General features: G+C 51.0%; 9 protein-coding genes across 9 annotated transcripts; 3 read left to right on the top strand and 6 right to left on the bottom strand.

Annotated features, from left to right (window-relative positions):
- Window positions 1-205: 205 nt before the first annotated feature.
- On the bottom strand, window positions 206-4,533 carry LRP88_00182 (glycoside hydrolase superfamily; the record flags this gene model as incomplete). Its single annotated transcript, XM_083236899.1, has 11 exons — window positions 206-1,243; window positions 1,298-1,567; window positions 1,618-1,697; window positions 1,893-2,018; window positions 2,069-2,143; window positions 2,212-2,232; window positions 2,293-2,946; window positions 3,004-3,203; window positions 3,254-3,333; window positions 3,391-4,009; window positions 4,070-4,533. 11 exons carry the CDS (start codon window positions 4,531-4,533, stop codon window positions 206-208), a joined length of 3,627 nt encoding a protein of 1,208 aa, XP_083107268.1.
- A 956-nt stretch (window positions 4,534-5,489) lies between these two features.
- LRP88_00181 (uncharacterized protein) lies at window positions 5,490-6,353 on the top strand (the record flags this gene model as incomplete). Its single annotated transcript, XM_083236898.1, has 1 exon — window positions 5,490-6,353. One exon carries the CDS (start codon window positions 5,490-5,492, stop codon window positions 6,351-6,353), a length of 864 nt encoding a protein of 287 aa, XP_083107267.1.
- A 1,419-nt stretch (window positions 6,354-7,772) lies between these two features.
- Window positions 7,773-9,989, bottom strand: LRP88_00180 (uncharacterized protein; the record flags this gene model as incomplete). The annotated part of the gene is made up of 1 exon (XM_083236897.1): window positions 7,773-9,989. The coding sequence occupies one exon, from the start codon at window positions 9,987-9,989 to the stop codon at window positions 7,773-7,775; it is 2,217 nt and encodes a 738-aa protein (XP_083107266.1).
- Window positions 9,990-11,196: 1,207 nt separating this feature from the next.
- LRP88_00179 (GPR1/FUN34/yaaH family-domain-containing protein) lies at window positions 11,197-12,185 on the bottom strand (the record flags this gene model as incomplete). Its single annotated transcript, XM_083236896.1, has 4 exons — window positions 11,197-11,432; window positions 11,485-11,745; window positions 11,793-11,948; window positions 12,002-12,185. The coding sequence occupies 4 exons, from the start codon at window positions 12,183-12,185 to the stop codon at window positions 11,197-11,199; spliced, it is 837 nt and encodes a 278-aa protein (XP_083107265.1).
- A 1,507-nt stretch (window positions 12,186-13,692) lies between these two features.
- LRP88_00178 (uncharacterized protein) lies at window positions 13,693-15,285 on the bottom strand (the record flags this gene model as incomplete). The annotated part of the gene is made up of 3 exons (XM_083236895.1): window positions 13,693-13,851; window positions 13,903-14,120; window positions 14,184-15,285. The coding sequence occupies 3 exons, from the start codon at window positions 15,283-15,285 to the stop codon at window positions 13,693-13,695; spliced, it is 1,479 nt and encodes a 492-aa protein (XP_083107264.1).
- Window positions 15,286-15,778: 493 nt separating this feature from the next.
- Window positions 15,779-16,828, bottom strand: LRP88_00177 (uncharacterized protein; the record flags this gene model as incomplete). Its single annotated transcript, XM_083236894.1, has 1 exon — window positions 15,779-16,828. The coding sequence occupies one exon, from the start codon at window positions 16,826-16,828 to the stop codon at window positions 15,779-15,781; it is 1,050 nt and encodes a 349-aa protein (XP_083107263.1).
- Window positions 16,829-17,417: 589 nt separating this feature from the next.
- Window positions 17,418-18,605, bottom strand: LRP88_00176 (uncharacterized protein; the record flags this gene model as incomplete). Its single annotated transcript, XM_083236893.1, has 1 exon — window positions 17,418-18,605. The coding sequence occupies one exon, from the start codon at window positions 18,603-18,605 to the stop codon at window positions 17,418-17,420; it is 1,188 nt and encodes a 395-aa protein (XP_083107262.1).
- Window positions 18,606-20,098: 1,493 nt separating this feature from the next.
- LRP88_00175 (major facilitator superfamily domain-containing protein) lies at window positions 20,099-21,848 on the top strand (the record flags this gene model as incomplete). The annotated part of the gene is made up of 4 exons (XM_083236892.1): window positions 20,099-20,387; window positions 20,446-20,849; window positions 20,899-21,425; window positions 21,482-21,848. The coding sequence occupies 4 exons, from the start codon at window positions 20,099-20,101 to the stop codon at window positions 21,846-21,848; spliced, it is 1,587 nt and encodes a 528-aa protein (XP_083107261.1).
- Window positions 21,849-22,510: 662 nt separating this feature from the next.
- LRP88_00174 (uncharacterized protein) lies at window positions 22,511-24,618 on the top strand (the record flags this gene model as incomplete). The annotated part of the gene is made up of 3 exons (XM_083236891.1): window positions 22,511-22,932; window positions 22,991-23,562; window positions 23,615-24,618. The coding sequence occupies 3 exons, from the start codon at window positions 22,511-22,513 to the stop codon at window positions 24,616-24,618; spliced, it is 1,998 nt and encodes a 665-aa protein (XP_083107260.1).
- Between the last annotated feature and the right edge of the window lie 1,322 nt (window positions 24,619-25,940).

Below are 25,940 nucleotides of genomic sequence, written 5' to 3'. Positions count from 1 at the left end.
TCAATCAGATAGATCAACCTGCATTTAATCACATTCTTATTGATTTTAAATTTTTATCATACAGTATTCTTCTACGAAATTCCCTCCATCTTCTTCCTTGCACGCGATGATGCACTACATCAAGACGATAGATATATAAACACCCAGCAGCGGTCGAACCACTCGGCAGTCTAAGCCAAGTCGGCCTATGGGCTATTTAGACCGCCTATCCGATCTTGCAGGTCTGCTTCTTCAAGAGGTTCTGAACTGCCTCATCCTTGCGTCTAAAAGCAGGAGAAAACAGCTTGAGCTTGCCAGCATCAAGGGCACGGCGAGCTTCAGCCGCATCGTTGAAGGCCTTGCGAGGGCCCTTGGTCTTGATGCCGCCCGCACCGATGAGCATGCCGAGAATGGCAAACGGTGCCGAGAGAGGATCATCGACGATCTCAACGATGCTGAGCGCTGCGTTACCAGCTTCACCGACGATCAGAGCGGCACGCGCAATGACCGCGGCGCCACCGAGAGCGGAGGCTGCTTGGCCGACAAAGGGGATAACGGCAAAGACGATGGTCAGGATGTTCATGACCAACTCCTTCGTCTTAGTCTCTTTCTGCTTCTCGCCAATCTCCTTGACCGTCTTGATAGACTCAATGGCATCCTCCAGCATGAAGACGGGCATACTGAAAGCAGTGGCAGCATCGTCACCAGACGCGTCGAGGCTCCTGTCCTTGCTCTTGCTGTACGTATCGTCCAAAAGCTTAGCAAGCTCATCCGTCTTGGGAATGGCCTCGTCGATCATCTCCTTGGGGTTGGGCACATTGATCTTGCCCGTATCCCTTCTCCGACGAGGATAGTTCTTGAACATGGTAGCATCGTTGAGGCAAGGACAGAAAGCCGCCGCCTTGGCTTCCGCCTTGACTTCCTCCTTGGCGTCTCGGGCCTTGAGGGGTCCTGTTGCGCAGGGACAAGGATCAGGCTGAGCGTAGTCGCGCCACTCGATCCAGTCCTTCTCGATGCCCGTGTGCTCCAGGAGGGCCTTGTAGAAGCCATCTTCATCAACCATCTTGTACTTAATCACCCTCAATCCACCTCCCATGCCTGGTGGCACCTTGAGGTAGACCTTGGTGCAGGAGCCGGACCCTTCGTTGAACTGGGAGGACCACTCACAGTCCATGTACTTATTGCCTTCACCGGCAATGATTTGCATGAACTTATCCAGAGCAGGGTCGATGCCGTCCTTGACCCAGTCGACGTACCACTTAAACTATTGTGTGTCAGCGAAAAGGTCTCGAAGTGAGGATTAAAAGTGCCCGCTTACCTTGTCGTCGTAACCTTTGGACACCTCCTTGTAATCCGTAATGGCGGTGGCAAGTTCCTTCTTAAGGCCACCCAAAATGTACGATGGAATGCACTTTCCGGGGCTCGAGTCGGGAATGTCTTCAACCGAGTCGTACTCCTTGTCACACCACTCGTAGGTTCCATCGGTTCCTTCGGTAAAGTTGCTTCGAGTGTCATCGATGTTCTCGGTATCGGCCCAGAATTGTTGAAGATCGATGGCCCAGTCTGAGGTACCGCCAAAATTTAGGCCCTGAAAATTCGTCAGTCTACATGTTCGGTGGGTGTATGAAGCAAACTCACCTTGTACTTGGAGATCCTGCGGTTCTTCGTTGTTTCGGTCATGTACGCGACCCATTCCGTGTCTAGAACCGTGTCAACCACTGCCCTCTTGACTCACTGTCCACCCTGCCACTTACTGTCGTAAATCATGTAGTCAGTGTCCGTGGTCTGATCCCACCAGGAGTTGACATTCTTCTCAGCCTTGATGGTTTCGATCTCGGCATTGGAGATGTAGCCAGAAGTATCTGTGCACTTCCCCTTCTTCGCCCCGTTTCCGGTAAAAGTACACATGGGACCTTTGCAGTTGGCGTTGCTCATCTGGAACGATCGTCCGTAGCTGGAAACACCGACGACGACTTGTCGGGCTTCGACGCCAGCCTTGGTGATCATGGCCAGCGAGTTCATGGTCTCCGTCATGTTGACTATAGTTGTGTTAGCCGTCAAGCTGGCACGGGAGAAAGGGGCCATTTACCATGAGATCTGAGACAACTGCCCTTGGGACAACCCTCAGCTCCCCATGATGACTCGAAATCCCATTGGCCTATGACTAGTTAGCTATCAGTCAATCAAAAAAGGATTCAGTGTCTTACCGTGAAGATCATACGTCATGTAGACAATCTTTTTGGGAGATATTAGCTTACCACTCTCGTCTAGGCCAAGGTCAACTTACATAGTCCACTATCTTTGAGATTTCACCAATGGGAAACTGCTTGAGGTACCAGAAAGAAGCTGGGGCTGCGATAGAAAGAGACTTCTCCTTGCCTAGCTTCTTCCTGACCAGCTTCAAGAACTCAAGATAGTCATCTGGCTCTTTCTCGCCTCCGGCAGGGATATCCGGGAGATCTGGGGCACCTGGATACTCCCAATCAAAGTCGACACCGTCAAGCTTGTTGTTGTTGACAAAGTTGACAATCTCAGTGGAAAAGGCCTCTCGCTTGGCCGGCTTCACAGCCTCACGGAGAATGGCATAAGTGGGAATGCCGACAGAGAAGGACCATCCACCAAAGGCAACAACGCGCTTAACGCCCTTGAGGCCCTTGAAGTTCTTGAACTGGCCGTATGTGTCCTCAACATTGACCTTGTAGTCCTTGGTGATGTTGGCAAAGGCAAAGTGAACGTGAGTCCAACCAGATGTGAAGGCGGACGTGATGGTGCGCACATCCATGTGTAAACACGGCCTGTCTTGATTCCAGGACTCAAAGTAGGCGATCTTCTTGTACTCGGAGGGTGCTTTGCCGTTGTTGACAATATCCATGCCGCAGTTGGACACGCATCCGTTCTCGCCTGGCTTGGCGGTGCCTGGGTTGCCCGTTTCAGACTTGGACTTGGTGCAGTAGTCCTTGGTAGTTCCTGGCAGATCTTGTTAGCCTTACTTTCACGTGGTAACCGATCTCGACATCAACCTACCACATTGACCCCAGATGTTGCAGCAGACATTGAGAGGGCACGGATTGAGATCGGCCAGCTTCTTGTCTCCAGAGGGCTTCTTGGTTCCCTTCTTGGTCGGTCCACACTGAGCGTTGGAAACAGGTGCGGGGAGTGGAGGTGTTCCCTTGCTCAGGCAGATGGTTTGTCCGACCAAGAGGTTCTTGCATCCGTTCCAGCCCCTACGGTTAACCATGAGCATACAGCCAAGCTGCAGATATGACGTACTTACCAAGTCTCCTTGTTGAATCCATCGAGATCAGTCGCCTTGAGACCGTTGGCAGCAGCAATCTTCGAGCAGCTGTCATCTTTCTACAAATCATGCGTCAGCTTGAAACTATGCACTTTCCAATGATGAAGGGCTCGTACCTGAGTAGTATATGAAAAGCATTCGCCGTCTGCCTTGGGCTTTGGTCTCAGATCAGGCAAGGAACCTGATGAACAGCACACGGCCTGGCCCTCTACCAGCTTCGAACACAACGCTTTGTCGTAGCTGTTGTACTTTGTAAAGTCGGCGCCACTGATGCCGCACTTTGTGGCAAGGGAACCACAGGAATCTCCAGAGATGACCTTCCGGGTGGTGCAAGTAGCTCGTGACATCAGGGCGTTGTGGTGAGAGTGGAGGTGTGAGTGGGAGTGGCCATGGGAGTGAGCGTGTCGAGAGAGGAGACTCCTGGCCTCCTTGGTCGGTGTCAACTTGATCTTGAGATGGTCAAGGTTCTCTTCGTCAGAGGCATCGCCAGTGGTGACACACTTGGCCTCAACCCACGACTTGATCGTCTTCTGGATGAAGATGAGGTCATTCTCGGTGGAGATTGCAACTCCGACGGTGTAGTCAGCCGTGAGGTTACCGCCACAGACCTGAATGACGCCTCTGGATGCATCAGTAGCTTGGGGTCGCTGGCTAATCTCCTCTAGAAGGGAAGACACGGCATTGGTCTTGTCGACCAGCCCGCCAAGGTAGAAACCGACAACAGTGCCCTTGAAGCTATCCAATCAGGTTAGATGCAATGCAAAAGATAGATGAGAAGCGAAAAGGTTGACGTACTAGCTGAAGAAAATAGTGTCCTTCTTGGCCTTTTCATCACGGTGAAGCTGGTTCTCGATGTGTTCAATACCAGCAACAACGTGCTGCTCCTTTCCGGCTGCCCGAATCTCGGAAGACCACCAGGCACCGCGGGCACCCTTCAAAGAATCTCCATCATACGGCAGCTCAGCTTCGGTACGACGCGCAAGCCGAGAGGTAGTCTTCTCATCGGAAGTACAAGCTCTGAACTTGGTAGTTGTCTCAGGGTCATCCAGAGGGTTCAAGACAGCAAAGTCAAACAACATGGGCTTCTCGCAGCGTGAAAGGCTTTCAAGAGAGCCATAGACGGCCCAGTCACTAGGACCAGTACCGTCACAAGCTGAGGGACATGGGGAGAAGTCGGTACCGGCCACGACCTTCTCGGCCTTGGTGAAGCCGAGGGTGGCCGCTAGCAGCAACGACTGAAGATTGGAGCTGAGCTTCATCTCCAGTCAGCAGTAAAGAAAAAGGAATAAGGGTTGTTCTCAATGAGAGTAGATGTGAAGAAGTCTTAACGAAGGTAAAATTTGAGAAAAGAATGAATGGCAGAAAAAGAGTGAAGATTGATCTGAAAAGAATGTCATGCAATGAAAGGTTGGCAGCGAGGCTTGTTCGACAGATTCAGAGTGGACGATTCCAACATTATATGCCACCCTCCAAAAGCCTCGAACAATCATCTTAGTAACCGTTCGACTACGATCTCGCCGTCGCATCATCGACCCCTGTACCAAGCCGGACTAGCTGAACCGAATAAACTCCACTCGCAAAGGATCCTTCTGTTTGGGAGATATTGTCCGTCAGCTTGCCATGACCATCGAGAAGGATTTTTTCCTGCTCCTAATTTTAAGATTGTTTGTTTCAACACGGACATGATCACCAGACCGAGCCATCACAGCCTCACAGGGCAGACTGGGTCTGGGAGATAATCAGTGGAGAAGATACCACCTATCAGATGGTCAAGAGGAGCACTGATCACTTCTGCATCGCTGCGTTTCTCCAGGAACAGAAAAGTGTCGGAATCCTTGGTCCTAGCGCTGAGACAGGAGTTTCTTCATGCAGGGCAGCGCGAATTAATCAAGGGTCGGACAAGGTCAATCAATCTGAGCAGGTAGGGCAAGGCTGAGCCGCGGATGAGCTGACCTCGGTGCCACATTATTCGAGACCTGAAGTCTCATCCTTCATTTGAGATGAGCCTCTGCTCATTAATACGTCTCCTCATCCGGCCCATGGGAAGTCTACAGGGCAAGTCACTCGTTAACGTCGTTTGTCTGTAAAGTCCTGGCGTCTTTACAGCCGCGACAACACTCCTTCTCATTCATTCATTTTTGGCAATTTTCACCATTACATATTCACTCTTTTACACAGTCATTGAGTCGCTCTTTATCACCCCCACTCTTTGAGAATGAAACTTTCTTTGGGCTTCCTTCTCTTCTTTCTCTCCGTCTATGTCATTGCCGGTGGCATAGGCGGAGCCTACGAACGCATCTTCATCTGGTTCGCGTACCAAGCAACCATAGATGCGTGGTATGCGGACGAAAAGAAAGTTGACGTCAACAAATTGGACATTTGCAAGGGCAAAAAGGGCAACGGACGCTACGGCACCCTCAACTACAACGAGTTCATCCAGTTCACCAACAAATTCGACAGGAATGGTGCGATTACTCTGCCTGCTCTCAAGTCCTTCACTACTCCGGACAACAATATCGACCGCGCTGCTCAGAATCTGCTCGATAACGGCGGCGTGCGCCCGACGTGGTTTTCTACAAGGGACGTTGTCCAAGGTGCCAATACCTACGACTCTCTCGTGCGCAAAGCTGGCGGCGTTCTTTGGGATGCCAAGGGTTATCTCCCCGAAAATGGCGCCAAGAGCAACTTCGTCATCAAGGCCGAAGACGCCGTTCACAAGGTGGTCCAGTGCCGTACTGTGGCATACGACTTCTACAGAATTCCAGAGATGAAAAAGTACCCCGGCTTTGAAAAGTACAAGATTGAGCCCTTTTACTACAACCTCGGCACCGTCAAGGGGAGTCAGAATGCGTACATCGACATTCCCCAGATGGCCCACGACAACGGCGTCTCCGAAGCGACCCTGAGGCAGGAGATTGCCGACTTTGAAAAGAACCATCTCTTCCAGGACCAGACTGGTAGCGGTCAGTTTGACAGGAACGGTGTTGAGAAGACCAAGGGTAAGAGTGCTGAAGGGCACAAGTGGGCCATTGAAGGGGCTGAGGATGGAGAGCAGATTGCCAAGACTGGGTCTTGCTAGAGGCGCTGCTGCAGGGGAAGTCGATCGCCTTCTTTTTGTAGCTATGAGAGGGTCGTTTGTCACATTTGAGTAGTCAAGTTCCACTGTCTAACTTGAAGGAGTAGATAGAGTTTCGCGTAGGTAGTTGCAATTCCTTTGTCAGAGTGCACAGTAGATGCTGGCCAAGCCGGCATCAGATCCGAATCTGGTGAGACCCAGCGAATGTGCCTTGCCCAAAGTAAACTCGATCCACTTGGTTCTCGCCCGGTCCTTGCAGGATGCAATCTCTTCTCTTTCCGCCGTCCGATCTCCAGATGATTGATTATCTTTGGGGCTTGTTCGTTTCATGTCAAAAGTACATACCCTGCTCGGGTGGCGGAGCAGCCGCGGCCCCTCCCGCCCGATGTGGGGGCGTGTTCGGGCCGCCTCGGTGAGCTTACCGTTTCCGGACGTCCTACCCTAAATTCCCGAGGTAAGCATGTGCGATTGAAGTAGGTAACCAGAGTTCTAGAATCCTTGAATCCTGGGATTGTTATGATCCATCATACTTTTCCTGATGGGGTTGTAATTGCAACTATGCAGCAACATCCGCCGTGGCTATAGCTCATACCGTACTTAGCTAACCACTAACCCCAAGGGCAGGAAAGGCACTTTGTCAAAAGGCTGCACGAGGCTAAGGGGCAGGGGCCTCGGAGCAACTCAATAGAAATAATACAACCGTAACACAACCAAGAGGGCAGGAAAGGCACAGCTGCATCCTGTTACGGCTTTATTGATTGCCCGTCCTTAGCTAAGCCTCCTTGAGAAGGTCTCAATTGTGCTTAATTAGTATTAATTATCTTCGCCTGGTGTCGGCATGCATGCCCCGGCGTTGTCACCTTTGAAAGGACTCAAAGATGTTTCGCTCCAAAGTGGTGTCAGGGGCCATGGCAAATGAGATGTCTAGTCTCGTGGATCAGTAACACCTCTAATATGTTTCACTGTTTACTCTCGTCATGTACATGATGGAATACATGGTCCAAGAAACCATTTTGGTTGATATAGTTGTGGTATTGGCTTTCTAGACGTTTGGCGCCTCCCAGGCTCATGTTGCATTGGGGCAAGGTTATCCTTGCGTGTTCTCCTGCAGCTGCAGCAATTTTCTAAAGACTTGCAAGAGAGTGCAGCAAGGGTAGGCCACGTGTTTGTTGCATCTGTGACACCAAACAACAGCAGCTTCCGTCCAAGACAGAGTCTTGTGCCAACTAAACACCACGGCGGTGATTGGTTCACCTTTCATCCAGTTTCATCACGGTAATTGACCTACAAAGTAATTACCGTGTTCTCGATCTATTGTATTATATGCAAGAGTCAGGTCATAGATTTCCATAGCTCAATTGGGACATCGCATTAAAGAAACGTCGCTCATTTTCATTATCCCAGTCTTCCCAAAGCAAGACCCTAACTCCTCAATTCCTCATTAAGAACCTCTGCAATATCCTTCGCCATCTGCGATTTGCGACCCAAAGACCAAAGCGCCCCAATACAATATTCCGTCCGTTTAAGACTCTGCTGCAAATCCTCATTATCATGCCCCAGCGACAACTCATGCTGCCTCAAGTCCTCTGCTACCCCCAGGTGAAAGATTGCCGCCTTGGCGAACCCACGAATCAAGAGAATGGTCCACGGTTCTGTAAGCAGTGGACCTTGGTTAACGGCGAAGTGGAAGTTTGGGAGTTGGTCTGCTGGACTTCCGGCCATGTCTAGTGGTGGCGATGTAACTCGTGCCAGATCGGCCAGTTCAATGGCGCTTGACTTGCGTATCCGGGCCGTCATTTTGGAGTTGATGCGAGACATTGTGGCTTCCTTGCGTCCCAAGTTGTTCCTGTCCACAAAGTCGATCAAGTCGGAGAGCATAAGAGAAGCCAGGTGCCACGGTATTGCGATGCAAACGAACCACGACTTCATCCTGGGAGGCACTGAATCGTAATCCCGGACCAAATCTCGGAAGAAGGCGCCGTACGTTGTGTTCCAGTATCGATACGTGGAGATAGTGCTCTGGATGATCTCCTCCACTTGCTGGTAAAACTTCTTCCGCAGGGCGTTTTGTAGGTATGAGACGTGCCGAAATAGCAACACTTTGATCGGTGCTGCCCGTGTCACAACCTCAGCCGCCACCTCCTGCGGACAAGGCCAATGTAGTGTGTTTGGACCGTCTTGAGCGAACAGATTGAGGTCCCAACGCATGTTGGCCTGTTGTGGCTCCGATGCAGCCTTGCTCGCTAGCTGTTCTTGAGCTGCGTCATGCTCGCAATCCTCATCAGCCAGAGCGATCGGTCTTTCGTTCATGGATGAAGAGACAGTATCAAACATGACGGCAAGCCAGAACAACAGCCCGATAGTGCCTCTCTCCTCCATATCAACACGAATCTCGTTGTGCTGTTGATATAGCTGACTCGTCTCCAAGAAGCCCGATTCATTCGCTTCAAAATTGTACTTCAGAGCCTGCATCTTTCGAGCAGCCCTCTCCATAAATGTCGGTGGCCCATCTTCAGACATGAGCTCCAACACTCGAGGCAATGCCGAAATCTTGGCGTTCCCAACCTTGCTCTTCCGGGGTCTGAAGTCGTCCAAAGAGTCATCGTTGGTTCGCGGTCGTTGCGTGAGCCCGAATATCAGCTCTGCGTAAACGACTCTATAAGATTCGACTTCCGAGACATCTTGCAAAGCCTTCTTTGCTTGCTCCCAAACAGACAACTGCAGGTTCTGCTCAAACTCGTCGGCGAGCTCATCAGCGATGTCCCTTGGCGGTTCTGGCTCCAGAGGGTCGATGGATCCCAGACGGTGTCGCCGCCGATTCTTGCTTCCTTGAGAGAACTGTGTTGCAAAGGCCATGATAACCAAGTCAAGGGCTCTCGATGCAGACTGGCTCTCAGCGCGTGTAAGGCGGACCAGCTTGGCTGCACGTGCAACCTGATCAAGATGCACAACCCGACGGTAGATTCGGTTGGACCATACTGTTCCCCACTCAGGTAGTATTGGGGCATCCCCTGGCATGAAGGCTGCTGCCACTGAATTCATCCGTCCGCGCCGGCTGCTTTTGCTCTGCATCTTGTATGGACAAGTGTCGTCTGCGAGCCAGCATGCAAGATTGTTCTCCAAGACATCATGATAGACTTGCAACAGACTTTCCGTCATGAGTTTGCTATTCTGTCGTTCCATCAATCCAAACTCGGGATGAAAAGGTGAGGGCGATGCGCTGGTGTTGTCAAGCCAGGTTGGAGGCCGAGGTCGACGATGCCGATGATCTCTTCGGACATTTCCCCTCAGAGGTGCCGACCGAGTGGAAAGCCCGGAGCCGTAACTTGTCGAGAGTTGCTGCGTAAAGTCCCATGAGGCTTGAAAGTCAAACTCTGACGGTTGTGATCCAAAGGTAGCTGTGAGGTTGGACAAAGCGTCCTGCAAAGACTCGTTGGATCCATCGGTGGAACCGCCGGGCTCTTCGGAATTGACATCCCCAAGACCAATCTCGGAAGGATTATCCGGGGATTCCGTCTCCAATCCGAGAAAAGCAAAAGTATCGTCCGCCGGAAAAGCCTCAGGGCCTTCCAAGCTTGGAATGGGAGCCTCCCAGTACTGAAAGTTGCTCGGAGACGGGGTCGGAAGTAGGTTGAGCATGTCGCTCGAGCTGAGATCAAAGTCTCTGGATGCAGAAGTCGATGCATCTCGATGTTCCGTTCTCTGTCGCTTGCTGCGAGAGTTTTTTCGTGCGCTATTTTCGGCTGCTGGAGACGCAGACGACTCGCTCTTTGGGGCGGCTCCAGCGGACCTTGCTCGAACCCAATGAGGATTTAGAGGGCATTGCTTCTTTGTCCTGACGCAATAGGAGCAAGGCAAGATCTTGGGGTCTGCTCTTTGTCAGAAAAAGTCGTGAATATCCGAGACAGTTTGGGACATACCTGTTGCATCACCAGAAGCCTCTGCTTGGGCCTTTGCACTGTTGAGCGCGTAGCCATCGCAAAGCTTTTTCGACCTTTTGCAAAAATCACAACTGTGGTTTTGCCGTCGAACCCTGGTAGTCGACATTGAAACGAGCAGCCCTGGGGTATTGTCAAGTTACAAGCGGTGCCGTGGCAGATATAATAAATGTGCCAGGAACTAGGGCTTCAACGATGCATGATAGAGGAGTCGCGATGAGGGCCTGGGTGGACTCTCCCCTATTAATACTCGATTCCGGTCCACCGAAAATCCCTTCCCCGCATTGCACTAAGGTGTTGGGACTGCGCTGAAAAGTGAGGCCTTGCCATTTGCTGAGGCTCTCATTGGAGAAGGGCGGCAGTAGCTAAACCGGGGGGGAGCGTAGTGCGTGTCCCAACTGCGGGGGAAGATGGGGGGGGGGGGGTTCATGAATTGCCTCTCTCCGCAAACGTCGGCATGGCTGGCCCAGTGAGCATGACTAGTAGGGCTTGTGAAGGCTTCAATTTGTGGTGGGTGAGTGGATGATCGGCAGATGCTATAGGAGAGGCTTATCGCATAGTCCTGGTTCTCGGTTTAACGGAAATGCATTCTATTGACGCCTTCTCAATAGTTCATCCAGTTGTTGTTCGTTGGATACCCCTGCTACGTGATACGTAAGATCCGGCGGGCATTTCCAGGATAGGCAATAGATCGATGTGCGGAAACCAGTAGATTTTCAAGCTATCTCAACTTCTCCATCTCGAGTATGGACCTTAGAGTAACTACCTAATCAGGCGGCCTCGGGCATCGCTTTTAACAGTTCAGAAGCTGCGCCATCGCAGACACGAGTCATAACTAGAACCCCACCCATCCCACCCAACATTCCATCACCACAACAACATTTTACAACACGACTAAAGCATCGTCCTTAAACCTCATCCACATCCTGTTTGATCTGATCGCCACGTCCTCTAATGACAGTCGAAAGGTCTCCAAGAGGGAGGCACAGGGGAAAGTCGACCGACAAGAGCACAAGAGCAAAGAAGATATACCACCCAAGAAGCGACACGGCGAGGAGCAGCCCAGCACCGACATGTTGAAAGGTCAGAGCGCTATCAGAGGCACCATGGGCGACGGCAAAGAACGAGGCGGAGAGGCAGCTGACTGTTAACAAATGGGTTAGCTATTGTCGGTGTTGTAAGGGAGGAGGTCTTACAGCAAGGAACAAGCAGGAGGAAGATGAGGAAGAAGATGATGTTCGTTCGGATACTCGCCACCAAGAAGATCGCACAAAGAATCGCCATGGCAATGAGGAAGAAGGAGAAAGTCGAGTAGAACTGGGGCTCGGTCATGCCATCGGCCACGTTCCCCGTGGTCGAGTATGAACCGTAGGCGCCGGATCCTGGGACGACAGTTGCACCAAAAGTAAGCCAGAAGCCTCCAAAGAGACAAAATACCGTCGCGGGGAACGTGTTGCCTGAAGAAGTCAGCTTGTGGGCCGTCAGTACTAGGCAAGCAACTTACCAAGGATCCATTCACCAATTCCTCCCAGAGTGAGGAACAGACCACCGAGACCGAAGTAGGCACCAACGTTGGCTGCAGCAGAAAATCCACCAGCTCCCTGCCACCCTAGCAGCGACATGGAGACGGGCGTGGTGCATAGTAGGAAACCTCCAAGAGCTTTCATCCTGTCAGCGAGATACAAGACCTGAAACGGTTGCAGCCATCCTTACCCACTGGTGTCGGGTTGCCAAACTTTTGCCTGAGCTCTCCCTTGACCTTGTTCTTCGGCGACAGATACAACTGCTCAAACAGCTCGGGCGAGATGGGTATGCTGGCCGCCGTCTGGATCTTGTCGAGGTCATCGCGGTGCTCATTGTGAGGCTTTCCGTTGGAGCTTGGGCTTGGGCTGGACATTGTGCCGGGAAGTCGCGAAAAGGCAGGAGTGAGCTGAGAGGAGTGAGCTGAGAGACAGTAGTACGCTGAAGAAAAGAGGCAAAGAGGCTACGTGTTAAGGAGCTTCCCCACACCAGGGGGATGAACAAGTTAATATAGTTCCTGCAACAGTCAATCACAGGCAAATACGATCGACCCAGCCATTCCATTACCCCGGATTAGTTGTGGAGGGCGACGGCGGGGATTCGGGGAGTAAACGCGGAGAGAATCAAAAGCGAGCAAGGAAAAGATGCACCCCGCAAATTGTCAAATTACAGAGAGCTCTGGAACAACATGTCCGGAACCCGACTCCAGGATGCTTTTGCAAATGCCGAGCGGGTGCAAGATCGGCTGGAGACAGGCTCCGGGGTTGGCTTGGTTGGTTCAGGCGGAGATGGGACTTGACAAGCCTGAGACCGGATGTTGGCAGGGGTTCCTTTCCGGCATGGATGCAATCTGAGTGGCGTTTGGGGCAAGACAATGATTGCTTCTGGGCAGTAGGACCATTACTCCAACCCAACAATGCCGCTCAAATGCCATATCGGAACAGGTACACCATCTCGTATTCCTTCGGACAAAAGGGAAGATGCAAATGCATCATCTAGACCAAACTCTCTTTTCTCCTTACCGTCCTTTTGTCTATCAAAGCCCATCCCCCCTCTACAATCTCCCAACATTACCCCAATGTCCCAAGATGATACCCCAGATAATCACCAAGCACGTGGCACACGGCTCACCTCCCTAGCGAAACCTACCATTCCAATTCAGGACAAGCCAAGGCGGCTTAACAAGGTCGCGCGGAGTCGGTGCCGATCAGAGAGACGTGCCGACTCGGTCGGTCGGCTCCGCGTGGAATCGGCTCCGCACCCGCAATCGCAGCCTCAATTTTGATGGTTTGTTTTCGGTGTTGAATCATGAATGGACGAATATGGCTTGGTTGAAATGACCACTCGGATGCCGTGGAAGGGCAATGGGGAAATACGAGGGGGGAAATACGATGCTACCGCGTTCCGTCTCCTCCTCTTTCAAGTCCGCCCGAGTCATTCGCTATAATCTGGGGTATTCGGCATCAACGCCAAGATGATGCATCTGGCATAGCGGATCTGTTGAGATCCCCATTACGCTTCAACAAATACGACTTCCCCCACGTCATGTGAGTTACCACCCAAGGATGCTGCAGGCAACTGCTAAGGTCACGCCTGTTTCTGACAATTCTAATGCTTGGAGCTGCAGTACTAGCTACCTACTTTCAATCTGCCCATCACCCTCGCTCTGTGTACAATCTGATCTTACACCTTCGACTTCCTCGCTTTCCACGAACCCGCATATTCCTACTACCACTCGCCATCTCGACCGCAACAACTTGAGAGTTGCGACACGTTTTCAGGAGCGCCGAGAATGTTACAAGCTGTCAGGTTCATCAATCTTGCTGCTTTATCTGCTTCTCGCCCCCTTAGGTAAGGTGTCTCCTGGCCTTGCGTTGCGGAGGTTACTCCGCAAGCTTCGCGCTGATCAGTTGTTGCAGCTGGCGCAGCGTATCAGCGCTCATGGTGACATTGACCATCTCCGCTCCCTCCAGGCCGTTAGAAGTGGCCACGTCGGGGTTGGGATAGTAATAGCTGGCAATCGCCACGATGGCATAAATAACCTAACGAAGTCAGCATCGTCAACAAAAACCAAGGTGAGTGACACATACAACAAGCAGAGCGCCTTCCAACCAGTTGGATTCACCATCTCGAAGGAAGTTTCCAACCACGAGGATTGACAGGACGAGCAGAACAATCATAAAGATCTCAAAGTTCAGGTCCAGAGGCTTGCCCATAGCCCAGGCGATGAGGACGACCAGAGGACCGTTGAAAAGGGCTGTCTGGATGCTGGGCCCAATGCAATGGAAGAGAGCTACGTTGATGACGCCATCTGGAAGGAATGTGTGTCAGTAAAAAAAGCTACTCCAAGAGATGCTTGCCTGGTAGAACTCACCCCATGCCTCATCAATGGCAGTCAAGTGTTCGGCCGCCTTCTCCACAAGAGGCAGCAGAATCAAGCCCAGAAACTGGTCGGGAACACCGCTTTCCACAACATGCTCAATCTTTTCAACCAGGAACACGAGAAGCAGAGTCACAAAGACGAGCGCGATGCCAATGGCAAGCAACGCCTCAGTCATGGTGAACTTGGGCTTCTCCATATCCGCCTCGCGGTCTGCATCACGGTGCTCATCCATCTCAATAACCTCGTCAAAGATGCTATGCTGGCTGCTAGCCTGATACCAGATGTAGAGGAAGAAGGCCACAATTAGGGCAATAGAGGTGGCCTGGCTGATACGCAGAACATCTTCCTGCAGTTTACCCTCGGTGAACTTTTCGTGTAGCACGTGTAGACCTGGAATATCAGGCACCACCTCAGACTTGAGGGCAGAGTAGAACGCGCTGGGGATGAGGAGACCAAAGGCAGCGACCAGCAGCAAACCCGTACCAACCTCACTCACGATGGCGTGGAACTTTTGAGTGGCCTGTCGAAGTCCGCCGAAAAAGAAGCACAGTCCAAGGCAGAGGAGCAGGTTTGTAAGGATGCTGCCGAGAATTGCGGCTTGGATGATGGGAATAAGGTTGTTTTCATCCCCATTTCCTTCCGAAGAGTCCGCGTCGTGCTTCACGATCAAGACAATGAACAGGATAATCTCAATGATGGATCCAAAGGTCGTCTCGATGAGAATACCAGCCACCTTTGGCATCTTTCGCGCAAACTCTTGACCCGCAAAGCCGAGAAGATTAGCGCTAGGAATGACGGCGATGTACGCGGTTGCAAACTTCCAGAGATGCAGACCGGGGAAGAACTGGAGGATGATGGCGATGGGGACAAACGGCCAGAGCACGTTGACGAGCATTGAAGCCGTGCATGAGCTCCTCCAAAGCACAGTCAGGAAGTGACGAGGATGGAAGCCTCTTCTACCACTCTCGCCTTCATGCGCGATGGTCGGAAGGCGACTCGTCACGGTGGGAAGAAGCGGGGTCGATTCAGAATCGCCATGTCCCGAGCCATTGGCAGAGTGGCCGGGAAGAGCGGAGCTGATATTGCTCGTCATGGTGGTGATGCCTCTCACAAGAGTCACGTAACAAACAGCAAAACAGTCTCAACAGAGGAGATACAATCAGACAGAAGCTCCTCAAGAGAGGTTGAAAGAAAGATCAAAGACTGAACAGACAAGCGTGATGCCTCGTCACCGCAATAACAAACCTGTTTTAGCCCGTCCCTGGTGGTGGCGCAGCATTGTCCAGTCACAGCGCGCCAGTGAGACACTGGACATGGGCTCTACGCAATAGTCTAAACTCTAAACTGAAGCTCGTTTGGGCGTCGGCGCTTCTTTTGAGACAGGGGTGATTGTGCGACTGCACAAAGTGTTGCACAAAGTGCACAAGCATCACATTGTGCTGGGATGATCTGATTTATGACGGTAATGAAGCATTTGTGATCTTGAATAAAAGAGATGATTGGCTGATCTGCGTATTGCTTTTGTTTGTCCACCAATCTGAACCATCCCGTCTCGTGTCATCTCATTCCAGCCATCTCCGTGACAACTAGGCTTGATCCTTCTGGGACAATTCCCAATATTGACCAGCGACCTCTTTTACCACGTCTTCAAAGCTTTGCAGTTTCAAGCCCAACACACTCTCTGCCGTCTCATTATTCTGAGGAATGCGTGTAGTTGCTTGTCGACACGTGTCAGAGAAGATGCCCTTCGCGAAAGCTTCTGGAAAGTGCTTGCGTGCAATGCCGTTCGCATCTTCGAGGCGCTCAAGTTGGCCAGCAATGAAGGCTTGACCACCTTCCACGGACGGGTTAAGCGCCAATAGATGTGCCTGAGCACAGTCATGAACAGAGACAACAGCTGAGTTGACTGGAACCTTAAATTCTGTGCCCTTCAGGACGTTGAGCAAGGTCGAGTTAGATCCGCCCATCAAATCGTCGGCCTTTGTGGCAAATTCGTTCGTCCCAAAGATCCAGGCTGGGAGGCAGCTAATCATGTCGAATTGGGGGTTGTGCTTCTTCATCCAGGCTTCCGATGCATTCAGAGCAGCAATCTTGCTGGCTTGGTAGGCGAATCCTGGAGGGTACGGGGGAGCTGGATTCTCCAGTCGCGAGTTGGCATCAAACACGTGATCTTGAGGAGGTGTCTCCCCCATGAAGAATTTGGTCGGGAAAATTGCGACAACTGAGCTGGTCACGACGATGCGCTTCAAAGTTGGGCTATGTGCTGCTGCGCTTTCCAACATGCCGATGACACCAGAAACAGCAGGTTTGACGAAAGCTTCCTCGTCAGTCAAGCCTGCTAAATCACCCCAGGTTCGAATATCGCCTACAGGTGAAGCGACATGTAGAATATACTGGACATCAATAACAGCTTCATCGTAAGCTCCGGGTGCCGTAATATCAGGTACGATAACCCAAGAAAGTCTTAGAGTGAGAGATCCAAGCTTCTTGACGCTTTCTGTGGCGAGAATCTTGTCAACGCCCTTTGCTGAGCGGACAGCGCAGCGAACACGGTATCCAGCTTGCAGGGCGAGGACCAGGATACGATGGCCAAGGAAGCCAGTGGCGCCGGTCAAAAGAATCAATTCGTTTGTCATAGTGACGGGTAGGGTTTTGTTCTTTGTTATAGTTGAAGCCCGGCCCTTGATGGGATAACTGCGCCGATAGGTAGTGACGGGTAAGAATGTCGATATCAATCGCCCAGCTATTGTCCGTCCCGATGGAAGCTTTATATAGGAATATCGAGACATTGTAATCCCGGAATCACGGAGCAACTGGGTCAGGGAGTATCGGAAAGCCAAAGGAATCGTAGCGATTGGCAGACTCTCCCTATGTATTTCTAATCCTGTGGACGTCAGCCATAGGATGCAACCCGTCTCCATTGTTAACTCCGGATTCTCACCAGGCTGACCGGACTTATCGACCAAAGTCCGTCTTGGCTAAAGACGGTTTTGTTTGGTAAATAGTGTGCTATATCTAGTTATCTGGCACGAGGCTGAGCTTCTTTTGTCCCTAAGGGCGCCTACCAATGTGACTGTTTCGCGCATCATGCCGTTGAAGCAAGTGGGGATAAAGACAACCCCGGTATCTTGGGGCGAGTTGATTTGCCTTTCGCGAGTCCTGACTAATAGTTCAAAATCAAGAACTATGAGACCAAATAGTTTTGCTTGGTAACTGAGGAGCATTCTACCTCTCCGCATCTGTATCCGCATCCTTTTCACTCGATAGATCCGGTTCGCCTTCATCTGATCCAGTGTCTTCGGGCAATTGCTTCTTCAACCCCTCGAGAATAGATGTCAATCCTTCCTTGACTCGAGGGTTCGCCGCTGCTTCAATGCGATGCTCCAGTTCTCGGATCTTGACCTGCAACTCTTTGCGTTTGACCTCTTCGGGGTCAACATCCTCGTCCCCCACGTCCTCATTAGCATCAGGACTTTCATCTCGCATGAGTCCTTCCCCAAATGCTTCTGCAAAGGCTTCAGCCATGCCTGCATCCTTGATGGCAAACACGACTTCTTCCACTCCATCCCACGTCTCCTTGGCTCCTTTTTGCTTGCCCTTACCGTTCTTTCTTGGTGGCAACAGAACCTTCTTCCATGCGCGAGCAATCTCACCGACAGGATTGGCATATGCACCGCAACCCCAGGCACCCGCCACCAGCCTCTTGACGCCTTTGGCCTGGCAAATCCGCATCACCATTTTCATCTTCTGAAGAACCAACTCGCGGTCTTTCTCGTGCGTGTAGCTCCCTCTCCCCAGCTCGTTGACGTCTATCTCTGGACCTCGGAGCATGGCTGCGGTAATGCAGTCGACATGCCAACGGAAATTCTTCTCAAGCACATCCTCTGCTTCTTCGTCGCGGAAAACCAACACATCTGGTGTGAATATTGCACCAACTTCTGGGAGTCGGTAGTATTCGTCCTTTAATGAGGGCAGTAGCGTTGTTCGCATGCAGAGAGATTCCTCCTGACTACCAGCACCATTCAGGAACCCGCCACCAGGAGACAAAGGAGAGGCCATGTTCAAAATAGCAACTCTGGCATTCTTGTTGCCAAGATCAAGGGTAACTCCTGAAGGAGTATCACGCGTCAGGAGAGAACGAGCTACCGTGAGTGTGTCGGCCACTTGGAGGCAAAGCCGGGGCCCCGGTGGATCAGATTCGGCTTGGCCGTTTGACTTTTTGATCTCGGCTTTGCGGTCCCCGGGAGACGGATTGACGATCAACTCCGCCGCCTCGATGCCTCGTCGGGCACGGGGATGTGCCGACAGGAGCTGGGGAATCGTTTGATTGAGAGTGGCTTTGGCCTTCTTGGCGCGTGCATCCTTGCGAAAGGCCGCTGGGGGTCGGCCGATAGAAGGTTCAGTTCGACCCATGATAATTGATCAATCTCCGTGTCGCGGAGATTTTGTAAGTTGATGCGGTGTTCACGTGAAGTGTTGATGACGAGTATTGACGTGTTGATGGAGTCGCGAGAATTGACGTGGTGACTCTTGTGAGGACCTTGATGACCTAAGCTAAGGGCATCTCCTCTCACCCACAAGAGATGCAGTCATCCATGCAATAGGGAGTCACAATCATTGGGTACCATTTCGAGATACGATTGATTGCCTGAGGTGGCGATTCTGCTCCCGTAAGCCTGTTCCAAGGTCAAGATCTAATCGTCACGAGAATTCAAGTTTTGACTCCACGTGATCCAGGGTAGCTCGGAAGCAAGTCACGATACCAAGAAGTTACGAGAAATATGACAAACAACGGAAATTTTGGCCCGATTTATCCCGTAACGCCCACTTTTGGGGGCATATACGTCATTTTTCCCATTTTTTAGTATCGAATGTCCCAGAGGCATTCGGAAACATCTATGGATCGCATTTAACTTCAAGCCGCACACTCGGAGTTCCATGCAGCGAGGCTCTGACAGCGCTTACTGGGGTATTTTCGTTCCCGAACCACGCTAATTTTTGGGCACGCACGCACCCAAGTCGATTAATTTGACTTCCTGTATGCTTATTTCCTTAATAAGAACGTTATTCTAACCAGCTCTCATTATTGACCTAACTTGAGAAAAGAACTCAAGATGACTATGCCCATAAATAGAAGGTGCATAACCCAAGGCACAATTGTGCCGGATAAGCGGTTGTGCCCAATTATGAACCCTTGGGCTTCCACGTAACCACCGAACCAACACCGACAACTCTTACCAAGACCAATCAATACAGCCTCAGTTATCGCCTTGAGTGACTTGTCAGGCATAGGGTAAAGAGATAAACCCAGAGTCGGCATTCGCTAGTATGCGTCGCTCCGTGCCGTCTCCACCTCCCGTCGGATCGCTCCCAGCATAAAGACCGTCGGGGATTATACATCATGTGTCTGGGGGACGATGCAGCCAAGAATACCGACCCGTCGGTCTCAGCCCTTTTGAAGCTCGGTAAAAAGAGCCCCTTTGGCTATCACATGCTAAGTCAAGCCCTGTACCAACTCAGATCCTCCAGGGGTCAGGCCCACATCGTTGCCTATGAGCCGGAGGATCGCGTGGTTTTGGCCGCCCAAAATCCGGGTCTTACGACGCCACCCAATCGCGGCCTGCGCCGCGACCAAGGGGCCTCTGCTGCCATTTCGAATACGGTCGGGGGTCTGATAGACGCCGAAGGGGAGAAATCACATTATTCTTCGTCATGTTACATGTCATGGTGCAGCCGAAGCTGCCGGAGAGATTTGATCCAAACCTTGGCAGATTCGTCCCAGATCGTATAAAGGGTTGCCTCCTGAAGCTTCACCTACATATACATATCTAGGTGGCAGACCAAGATCCAAACCCCTCGGTATGGGATGATAATACAACATACTCTAGTTCAGAGCACACTTCACCATGAACGGCCACAACGCCTGTCCATCAACCAGCGACGACGACACTCTCCGACAGGCCCCCGAGCCTACTCCTCGACCCCGATCTCTACTCAACCTCCTTCTTGATCGGACCCGAATCGACGATGCTGTAGAGTACCACGAGTACCCTGGCAAAGGGACAGTTGAGGAACCTTACATCGTCTCTTTTATACCAGATGATGCAGGAAATCCTTTCAACTGGTCCAAACTCGCACGATGGCGGATCACCATGGTTTCCGCCGCGACCTGTTTCGCTGTCGCATTCAGCTCCAGTGCCTACACAGGTGAGTGAGTCTTCTTCGATGCAAAGTCTATACTGACCACGATCAGGAACTATGAAGGAGCTCATGTTTCACTTCCGTGCAAGCAACACCCTCATCACCGGCGGCGTGAGCTTGTATGTGTTGGGCTTCGCTCTCGGACCTCTTCTCTGGGCACCACTATCAGAAATCTACGGACGCCAAATCGTGTTCTTCATCAGCTACGGCCTGTACGTCGTCTTCAGCGCAGCATGCACAGCCGATGATGGCGTAGCTACTCTTCTGGTTCTCCGTTTCTTTGCAGGAACATTCGGTTCTTCGCCGCTTACAAACGCTGGTGGTGTCATTTCTGATGTTTTCCGCGCGGATGAGCGAAGTATCGCCATGGGACTGTTTTCTTTGGCGCCTGCAATGGGACCTACTCTGGGACCATTCATTGGCGGCTATCTTGGCGAAGATGAGGGATGGCGATGGGTGAGTTCAGCGAGCTAACTTCTTAAAAATGCGTGCTAACAATTTTCAGGTCATGGGACTGATGGGCATCATTGCCGGAGCTTTCTGGCTCCTAGGAATCTTCCTCGTCCCGGAGACTTACGGTCCTCTTATCTTGAAGAACCGAGCTCAAGTGCTTTCCGAAAAGACCGGAAAATTCTACATCTCCGAGTACGATCACGCGGGCAAGGCCGACCCTCCATCCGTCGTTCTCAAGAAAGCTCTTGTCCGACCCTGGTTGCTTCTATTCGTCGAGCCCATCGTCCTCATCCTTTCCATCTACACAGCCATCGTGTACGGTACTCTGTACATGCTCTTTGGCGCGTATCCAGTTGTTTTCCAGCTTGAACGGGGCTGGTCAGCTGGAAAGGGAGGATTGGCCTTCCTGGGTGTCGCAGTGGGCATGTTTTCCGCCGTGCCAACCGTCTCTCTGATAAACCTGTGGTACATGAAGATCACGAAAGCAGCAAAGGGTGGCATGGTTCCCCCTGAGTACCGTCTACCTGGCAGCATGATTGGTGGCATCTGTGTGCCAGTGGGGATGTTCTGGTTTGCATGGTAAGTTTGAGTCGATCACGAGATTCTCCTTTAATCTCGACTAACAACGGAAATAGGACATCATACACTGACATCCATTGGATGTCCCCCGTGGCAGCTGGTATACCCTTCGGTCTCGGCATGACGCTCATTTTCCACTCCATCTTCAATTACCTTATCGACGCCTATGCCGTCTACGCCGCCTCTGTCTTGGCAGCGAACACTGTGCTACGATCACTCTTCGGCGCCGCATTCCCGCTATTTACCAAGCAGATGTACGATAAGCTGGGTACCCAATGGGCAAGCTCAGTACCCGCCTTCCTCGCTCTCGCCTGTCTCCCGATGCCCTTTATCCTCTGGAAGTACGGCCCTGCGATTCGATCAAGATGCAAGTACTCTGCCAAGGCCGCGACGGCGACGGGATCGCAGGAGACCAAGGGCTGATCTCTCCTGCAACTCTACTCTGCCTACTATTTCTTTTTAATACCTAGAGGGTTTTCTTTTCGACATTTACCGGGATAGACGCTGGCTTTTGAGTCGCTGGTTAGACTTTTTATTAGACTGGACTAGATTATAAGAGAACTAGACACGAGGCGACTCGAGGCCGCTGGATAGTGAATAGGGCTGAAGCAAGTATATAGACGTACATAGCATTAAAGTATTTACACCATAACATCTTTAGCCATTACCAGTTTCTAGCCTCCGAACATACCAAGGCCCATTGCTTCATCGACGAAAAGAGGATGCTCTCCCAGGGCCACAATAGGGTGCTTTGTACTTGGAAAGACTGGCCAATACTAAGACAGCCTCACTCAAGAGGTGCGCCACCTTTGTTGCTGCCTGACACTGCCATGTCCAAAGTGTAGACACCAATAAATACCAGCTCCTCATTGGCCTGTTGGAAGTGCTTCAAGCGCAGCTTGCATTCCAGCTCTAATCAAGCCACTTTCCCGCACAGCCACCTCAGGAAGTTGTTGCCCAATGATGAGGCAGCAGAGTGAGGGGGCATCAGGTCTTCAAAATGAGGCTCTCCTTGCCCATTTTCAACCAGTTTGATCATCATCAACCATCCTCGAGCCACTCCCGCCGAGTGCCCATCGCTGACGATGGATCCAGTCTCGGCCATAGGACTCGCGTCCACCATCATCACCTTCATCGATCTCGGCTCGAAGCTCTTGAAGGGCGCTAAAGAGATCCGCGACTCTGCCAATGACAGCCTCGAGAAGAATGAGTCGAGGGAAGTCATCGCCGAAGCGATGACAGAATTCGTAGCCAAATTAAAGACGCCGGAGCCAGCACAAATATCGCCGGAGCAGCAAAAGCTGTGTGATCTCGCTGTTAAATGCAACGATCTCTCACAACGCATCCTTGAGCTTTTGAACAAGATCAAGCCCAAGAATAAGAAGCCACTTCATGTGTATCGTGCAGCATTCCAAGCCTGGCGCAAGGAGGATGACATCAAGGTGCTGGAAAAAAGTCTGAGCGATTGTCGTAGCCAGCTTGCGTTGAGTCTCAGCCATCTGGCCAGGTCGGTAGACACCTATTGTTAGTTTTGTACGAGGGAAAGCTCTAACATGTCATCCAAGCAAAAATTCGGCAGAGAGCTCGGACAGAATTTTTACCCTGGTTCAAGAAGACTCATCCAAGCTCGAACAGCTTCAGACTCACATGAAGCAACTGAGGAAGGGCTTGGACACCCAGGTTATCGGGGACGAAGCCCTTGAGCAACTGCGTCTCGTGCTTGGCATACACGACGAAGCCCTGAGTGCCATATACCAAGACCGGATCCTGCGCAGTCTCCAATTTGATGACATGCATCGCAGAGACGACAGGGTTCAAGATCCATACCAGAACACTTTCAAGTGGATTCTGGAGGATGACGAGGAGATCATGTCCGACGATACTTCTTCGCAATCATCTGAATCTTCGCTTTCATTTGAATCTTTGCTATCATCTGATTCTTCGCTATCAGACGAAAGCCCATATGACCGCTTTCGAAAAGAGAGAATACGCCAGTCGAGAGACATCTTCTTGAATTGGCTCTCTTCAGGGTCTGGCATCTTCCATATCAGTGGAAAGCTGGGATCGGGCAAAAGCACGCTGATGAGGTACCTTTCCGCACACACCCGCACTCGGATCGAAATCGAGAAATGGGCCGGTAAGCTAAGTTACTCTATACCTTGGAACTACCACTGACTTTCGGTTAAAAGAAGATAAAACTCTGGTTCTAGCCAGCTTCTTCTTCTGGAAGCCAGGTTCGGAACTGCAAAAGTCCCTGGAAGGCCTTTTCCGATCACTGCTATGTGACATCTTGACGGCTTGCCCGGATTTAATCCGAGATACACTACCGGAGTATTGGCGTCTTGCGGAACAAGCCCCATGGCAGATTCAAACCAGATTCAACATTCCCTCTTCCACCGTCAATTCTGCACTACACAAGGTCATTTCAAACGAGCGTCTATACCAAGGTCGCCGCTTCTGCTTCTTCATTGACGGCCTCGATGAGTATGAGGGGACCGACGGACAAGACCCTACGCACCTAGTGACGCTGTTGAAGAACTGGATCAAGGACTCTCACGGATGTCTAAAGTTGTGTGTATCGAGCAGGGAGCACAATGTCTTTATGAACGCTCTCTCTAACGATCAGCGTCTCAGACTCCACGAGTTGACCATGTTCGATATGCAGGAATATGTTGCAGGCCACCTCAAAGACATGCAGAGCGACACACTCAGTGAGCGTCTGAGGAGCGATTTGGTCACCTCTATACCAGAAAAGGCTGATGGCATCTTAATCTGGACCATACTCGTCGTGAGGACCATCCGTCGCAAGATCGAGGACGGAGAGCCCGAGAGAAGTCTGATCAAGCTCCTGGACAGTCTTCCGCAAGGTATGAGTAGCATCCTTCAGCGCATTCTGGAAGATCTTGATGCAGACAACCGGAGAAGGTTATATCAGACCATGGCCGTGCTCCGTGTGGCAAAAGCCCACTCGTTCTGGTTCTCATTGCTTGCCTTCTCATTCCTGGACGACTACGAACAAGACGCCGAGTTCTCCATGAAAGGCCACATCCCGACAGACAAGGCTGAAGAAACTACCCGGCGGCGGCTTCGCGGTGCATGTGGAGGATTGATTGAGGACAGAGGGCCCGGAGGTTGGCCGAAGGCTCGCCGACTACTCTCACCCTTTACAACGTGGCCTTATGCCCAACCTTGACAAGCAATCTAATATCCTTCACAAGAATTCAAAAACGAGGGTTATGGTGGGATATAAGACCAGGGAGAAACTGCCTAAGGCGGGCAGATGGCAGTTACCTCGGCGAGGTCTCGGAGATACAAGGGCAGCAAGTCCTTGAGTTTAGGGAACCCGTAAAGAACCAGACCCTAAAGAAAGCGGCTTTTATAGCCGATAACTAACCGAGGCGTCGCCGAAGGAGGGCCTATACCACCTGGATAATACGATGCCCCTTACTAGGGGATACTCCCACCTAGCATAGACGGCTAGGACACCCTGGCCCTGAACCCCTTTAATACCTAGCAATAGCTGCCCGCGGGGTGAGGTTAAAAGGGGAGATTCCCTAAGGCACTTAACGTATAACTATGGTGGACTGCGAAGTATATGGCGTGGCGAAGGCTCGCCGAATGATTAGAAGAGCTCCGCGAGAAGCCATGGCAGAGGCATAACCTAGCGAAAGAATAGCCCTAGACTTCTACCTAATAACCTAGGGTTACGCAGGCTATACCTCTATATGGCTATTTATTAATAGAGCGATAAGCTACTTATAGGACTACTATGCGACTAATTACTCTACCTCTATAATACTCTCGGCGATTAATAGGTTCCTTAAGATACTAGAGGTATAATATTCTATCTAGGTTAGGGTTATTAAGTATAATAATAAAATTATAATAACCTATCCGCGAGTGGCCGCTAAACTATAAGAAAAGGGGATATAATATAAACCCTCTGCCCTAAATATATAAGCCTAAAACGAGGGCGCAGAGAAAGTAGCAGCGGTTATTATATAGAAGAGTAGGGCTATAAGGATAGGGGCAAAGTTGCCTAAATACCTCTAGCTAGAGATAATTAAGGCCGCGATATACCTCTATAACCGCATGCTATTTATTTGCTAAAGGCGGAAGACCTTATATAAGCTCTTCTATAAATATTTTTAAACCGAGGCCTTAGCGAAGCCTAACCTATCCCACTTATAATTATATAGCTATAAAGCCTTTGCCCTTATAGCAGAGGCATAACTATAAAAAATAGGCTTTAAAGGCAGGCGCCTAGGGCCTAGATGGGGTTCCTTATAGGCTATATATCTAGTAACTCCTTCTAAATTTAGAACCCCTTATAGAAGGAAGTATTTACTATAAGAGATATAACTTTTAATGAGAAGTAATACTTTAATAGGAAGTTAGAGAGCCTTTGGGATAACTTGCTAAAAGAAGACCTAGAAGTAATATAGAGGCGTATTAGTAAACTAATAATAGCCTAAGAGCTACCATAGTAATAGGCGCTATAGCTACCTAATGAGG

The sequence above is a fragment of the Fusarium phalaenopsidis genome (genome assembly GCF_050370095.1).
Source record: "Fusarium phalaenopsidis strain FUZ10S chromosome Unknown contig_32274, whole genome shotgun sequence".
NCBI lineage: Eukaryota > Fungi > Ascomycota > Sordariomycetes > Hypocreales > Nectriaceae > Fusarium > Fusarium phalaenopsidis.
This window is presented reverse-complemented; position numbering and strand designations above follow the sequence as displayed.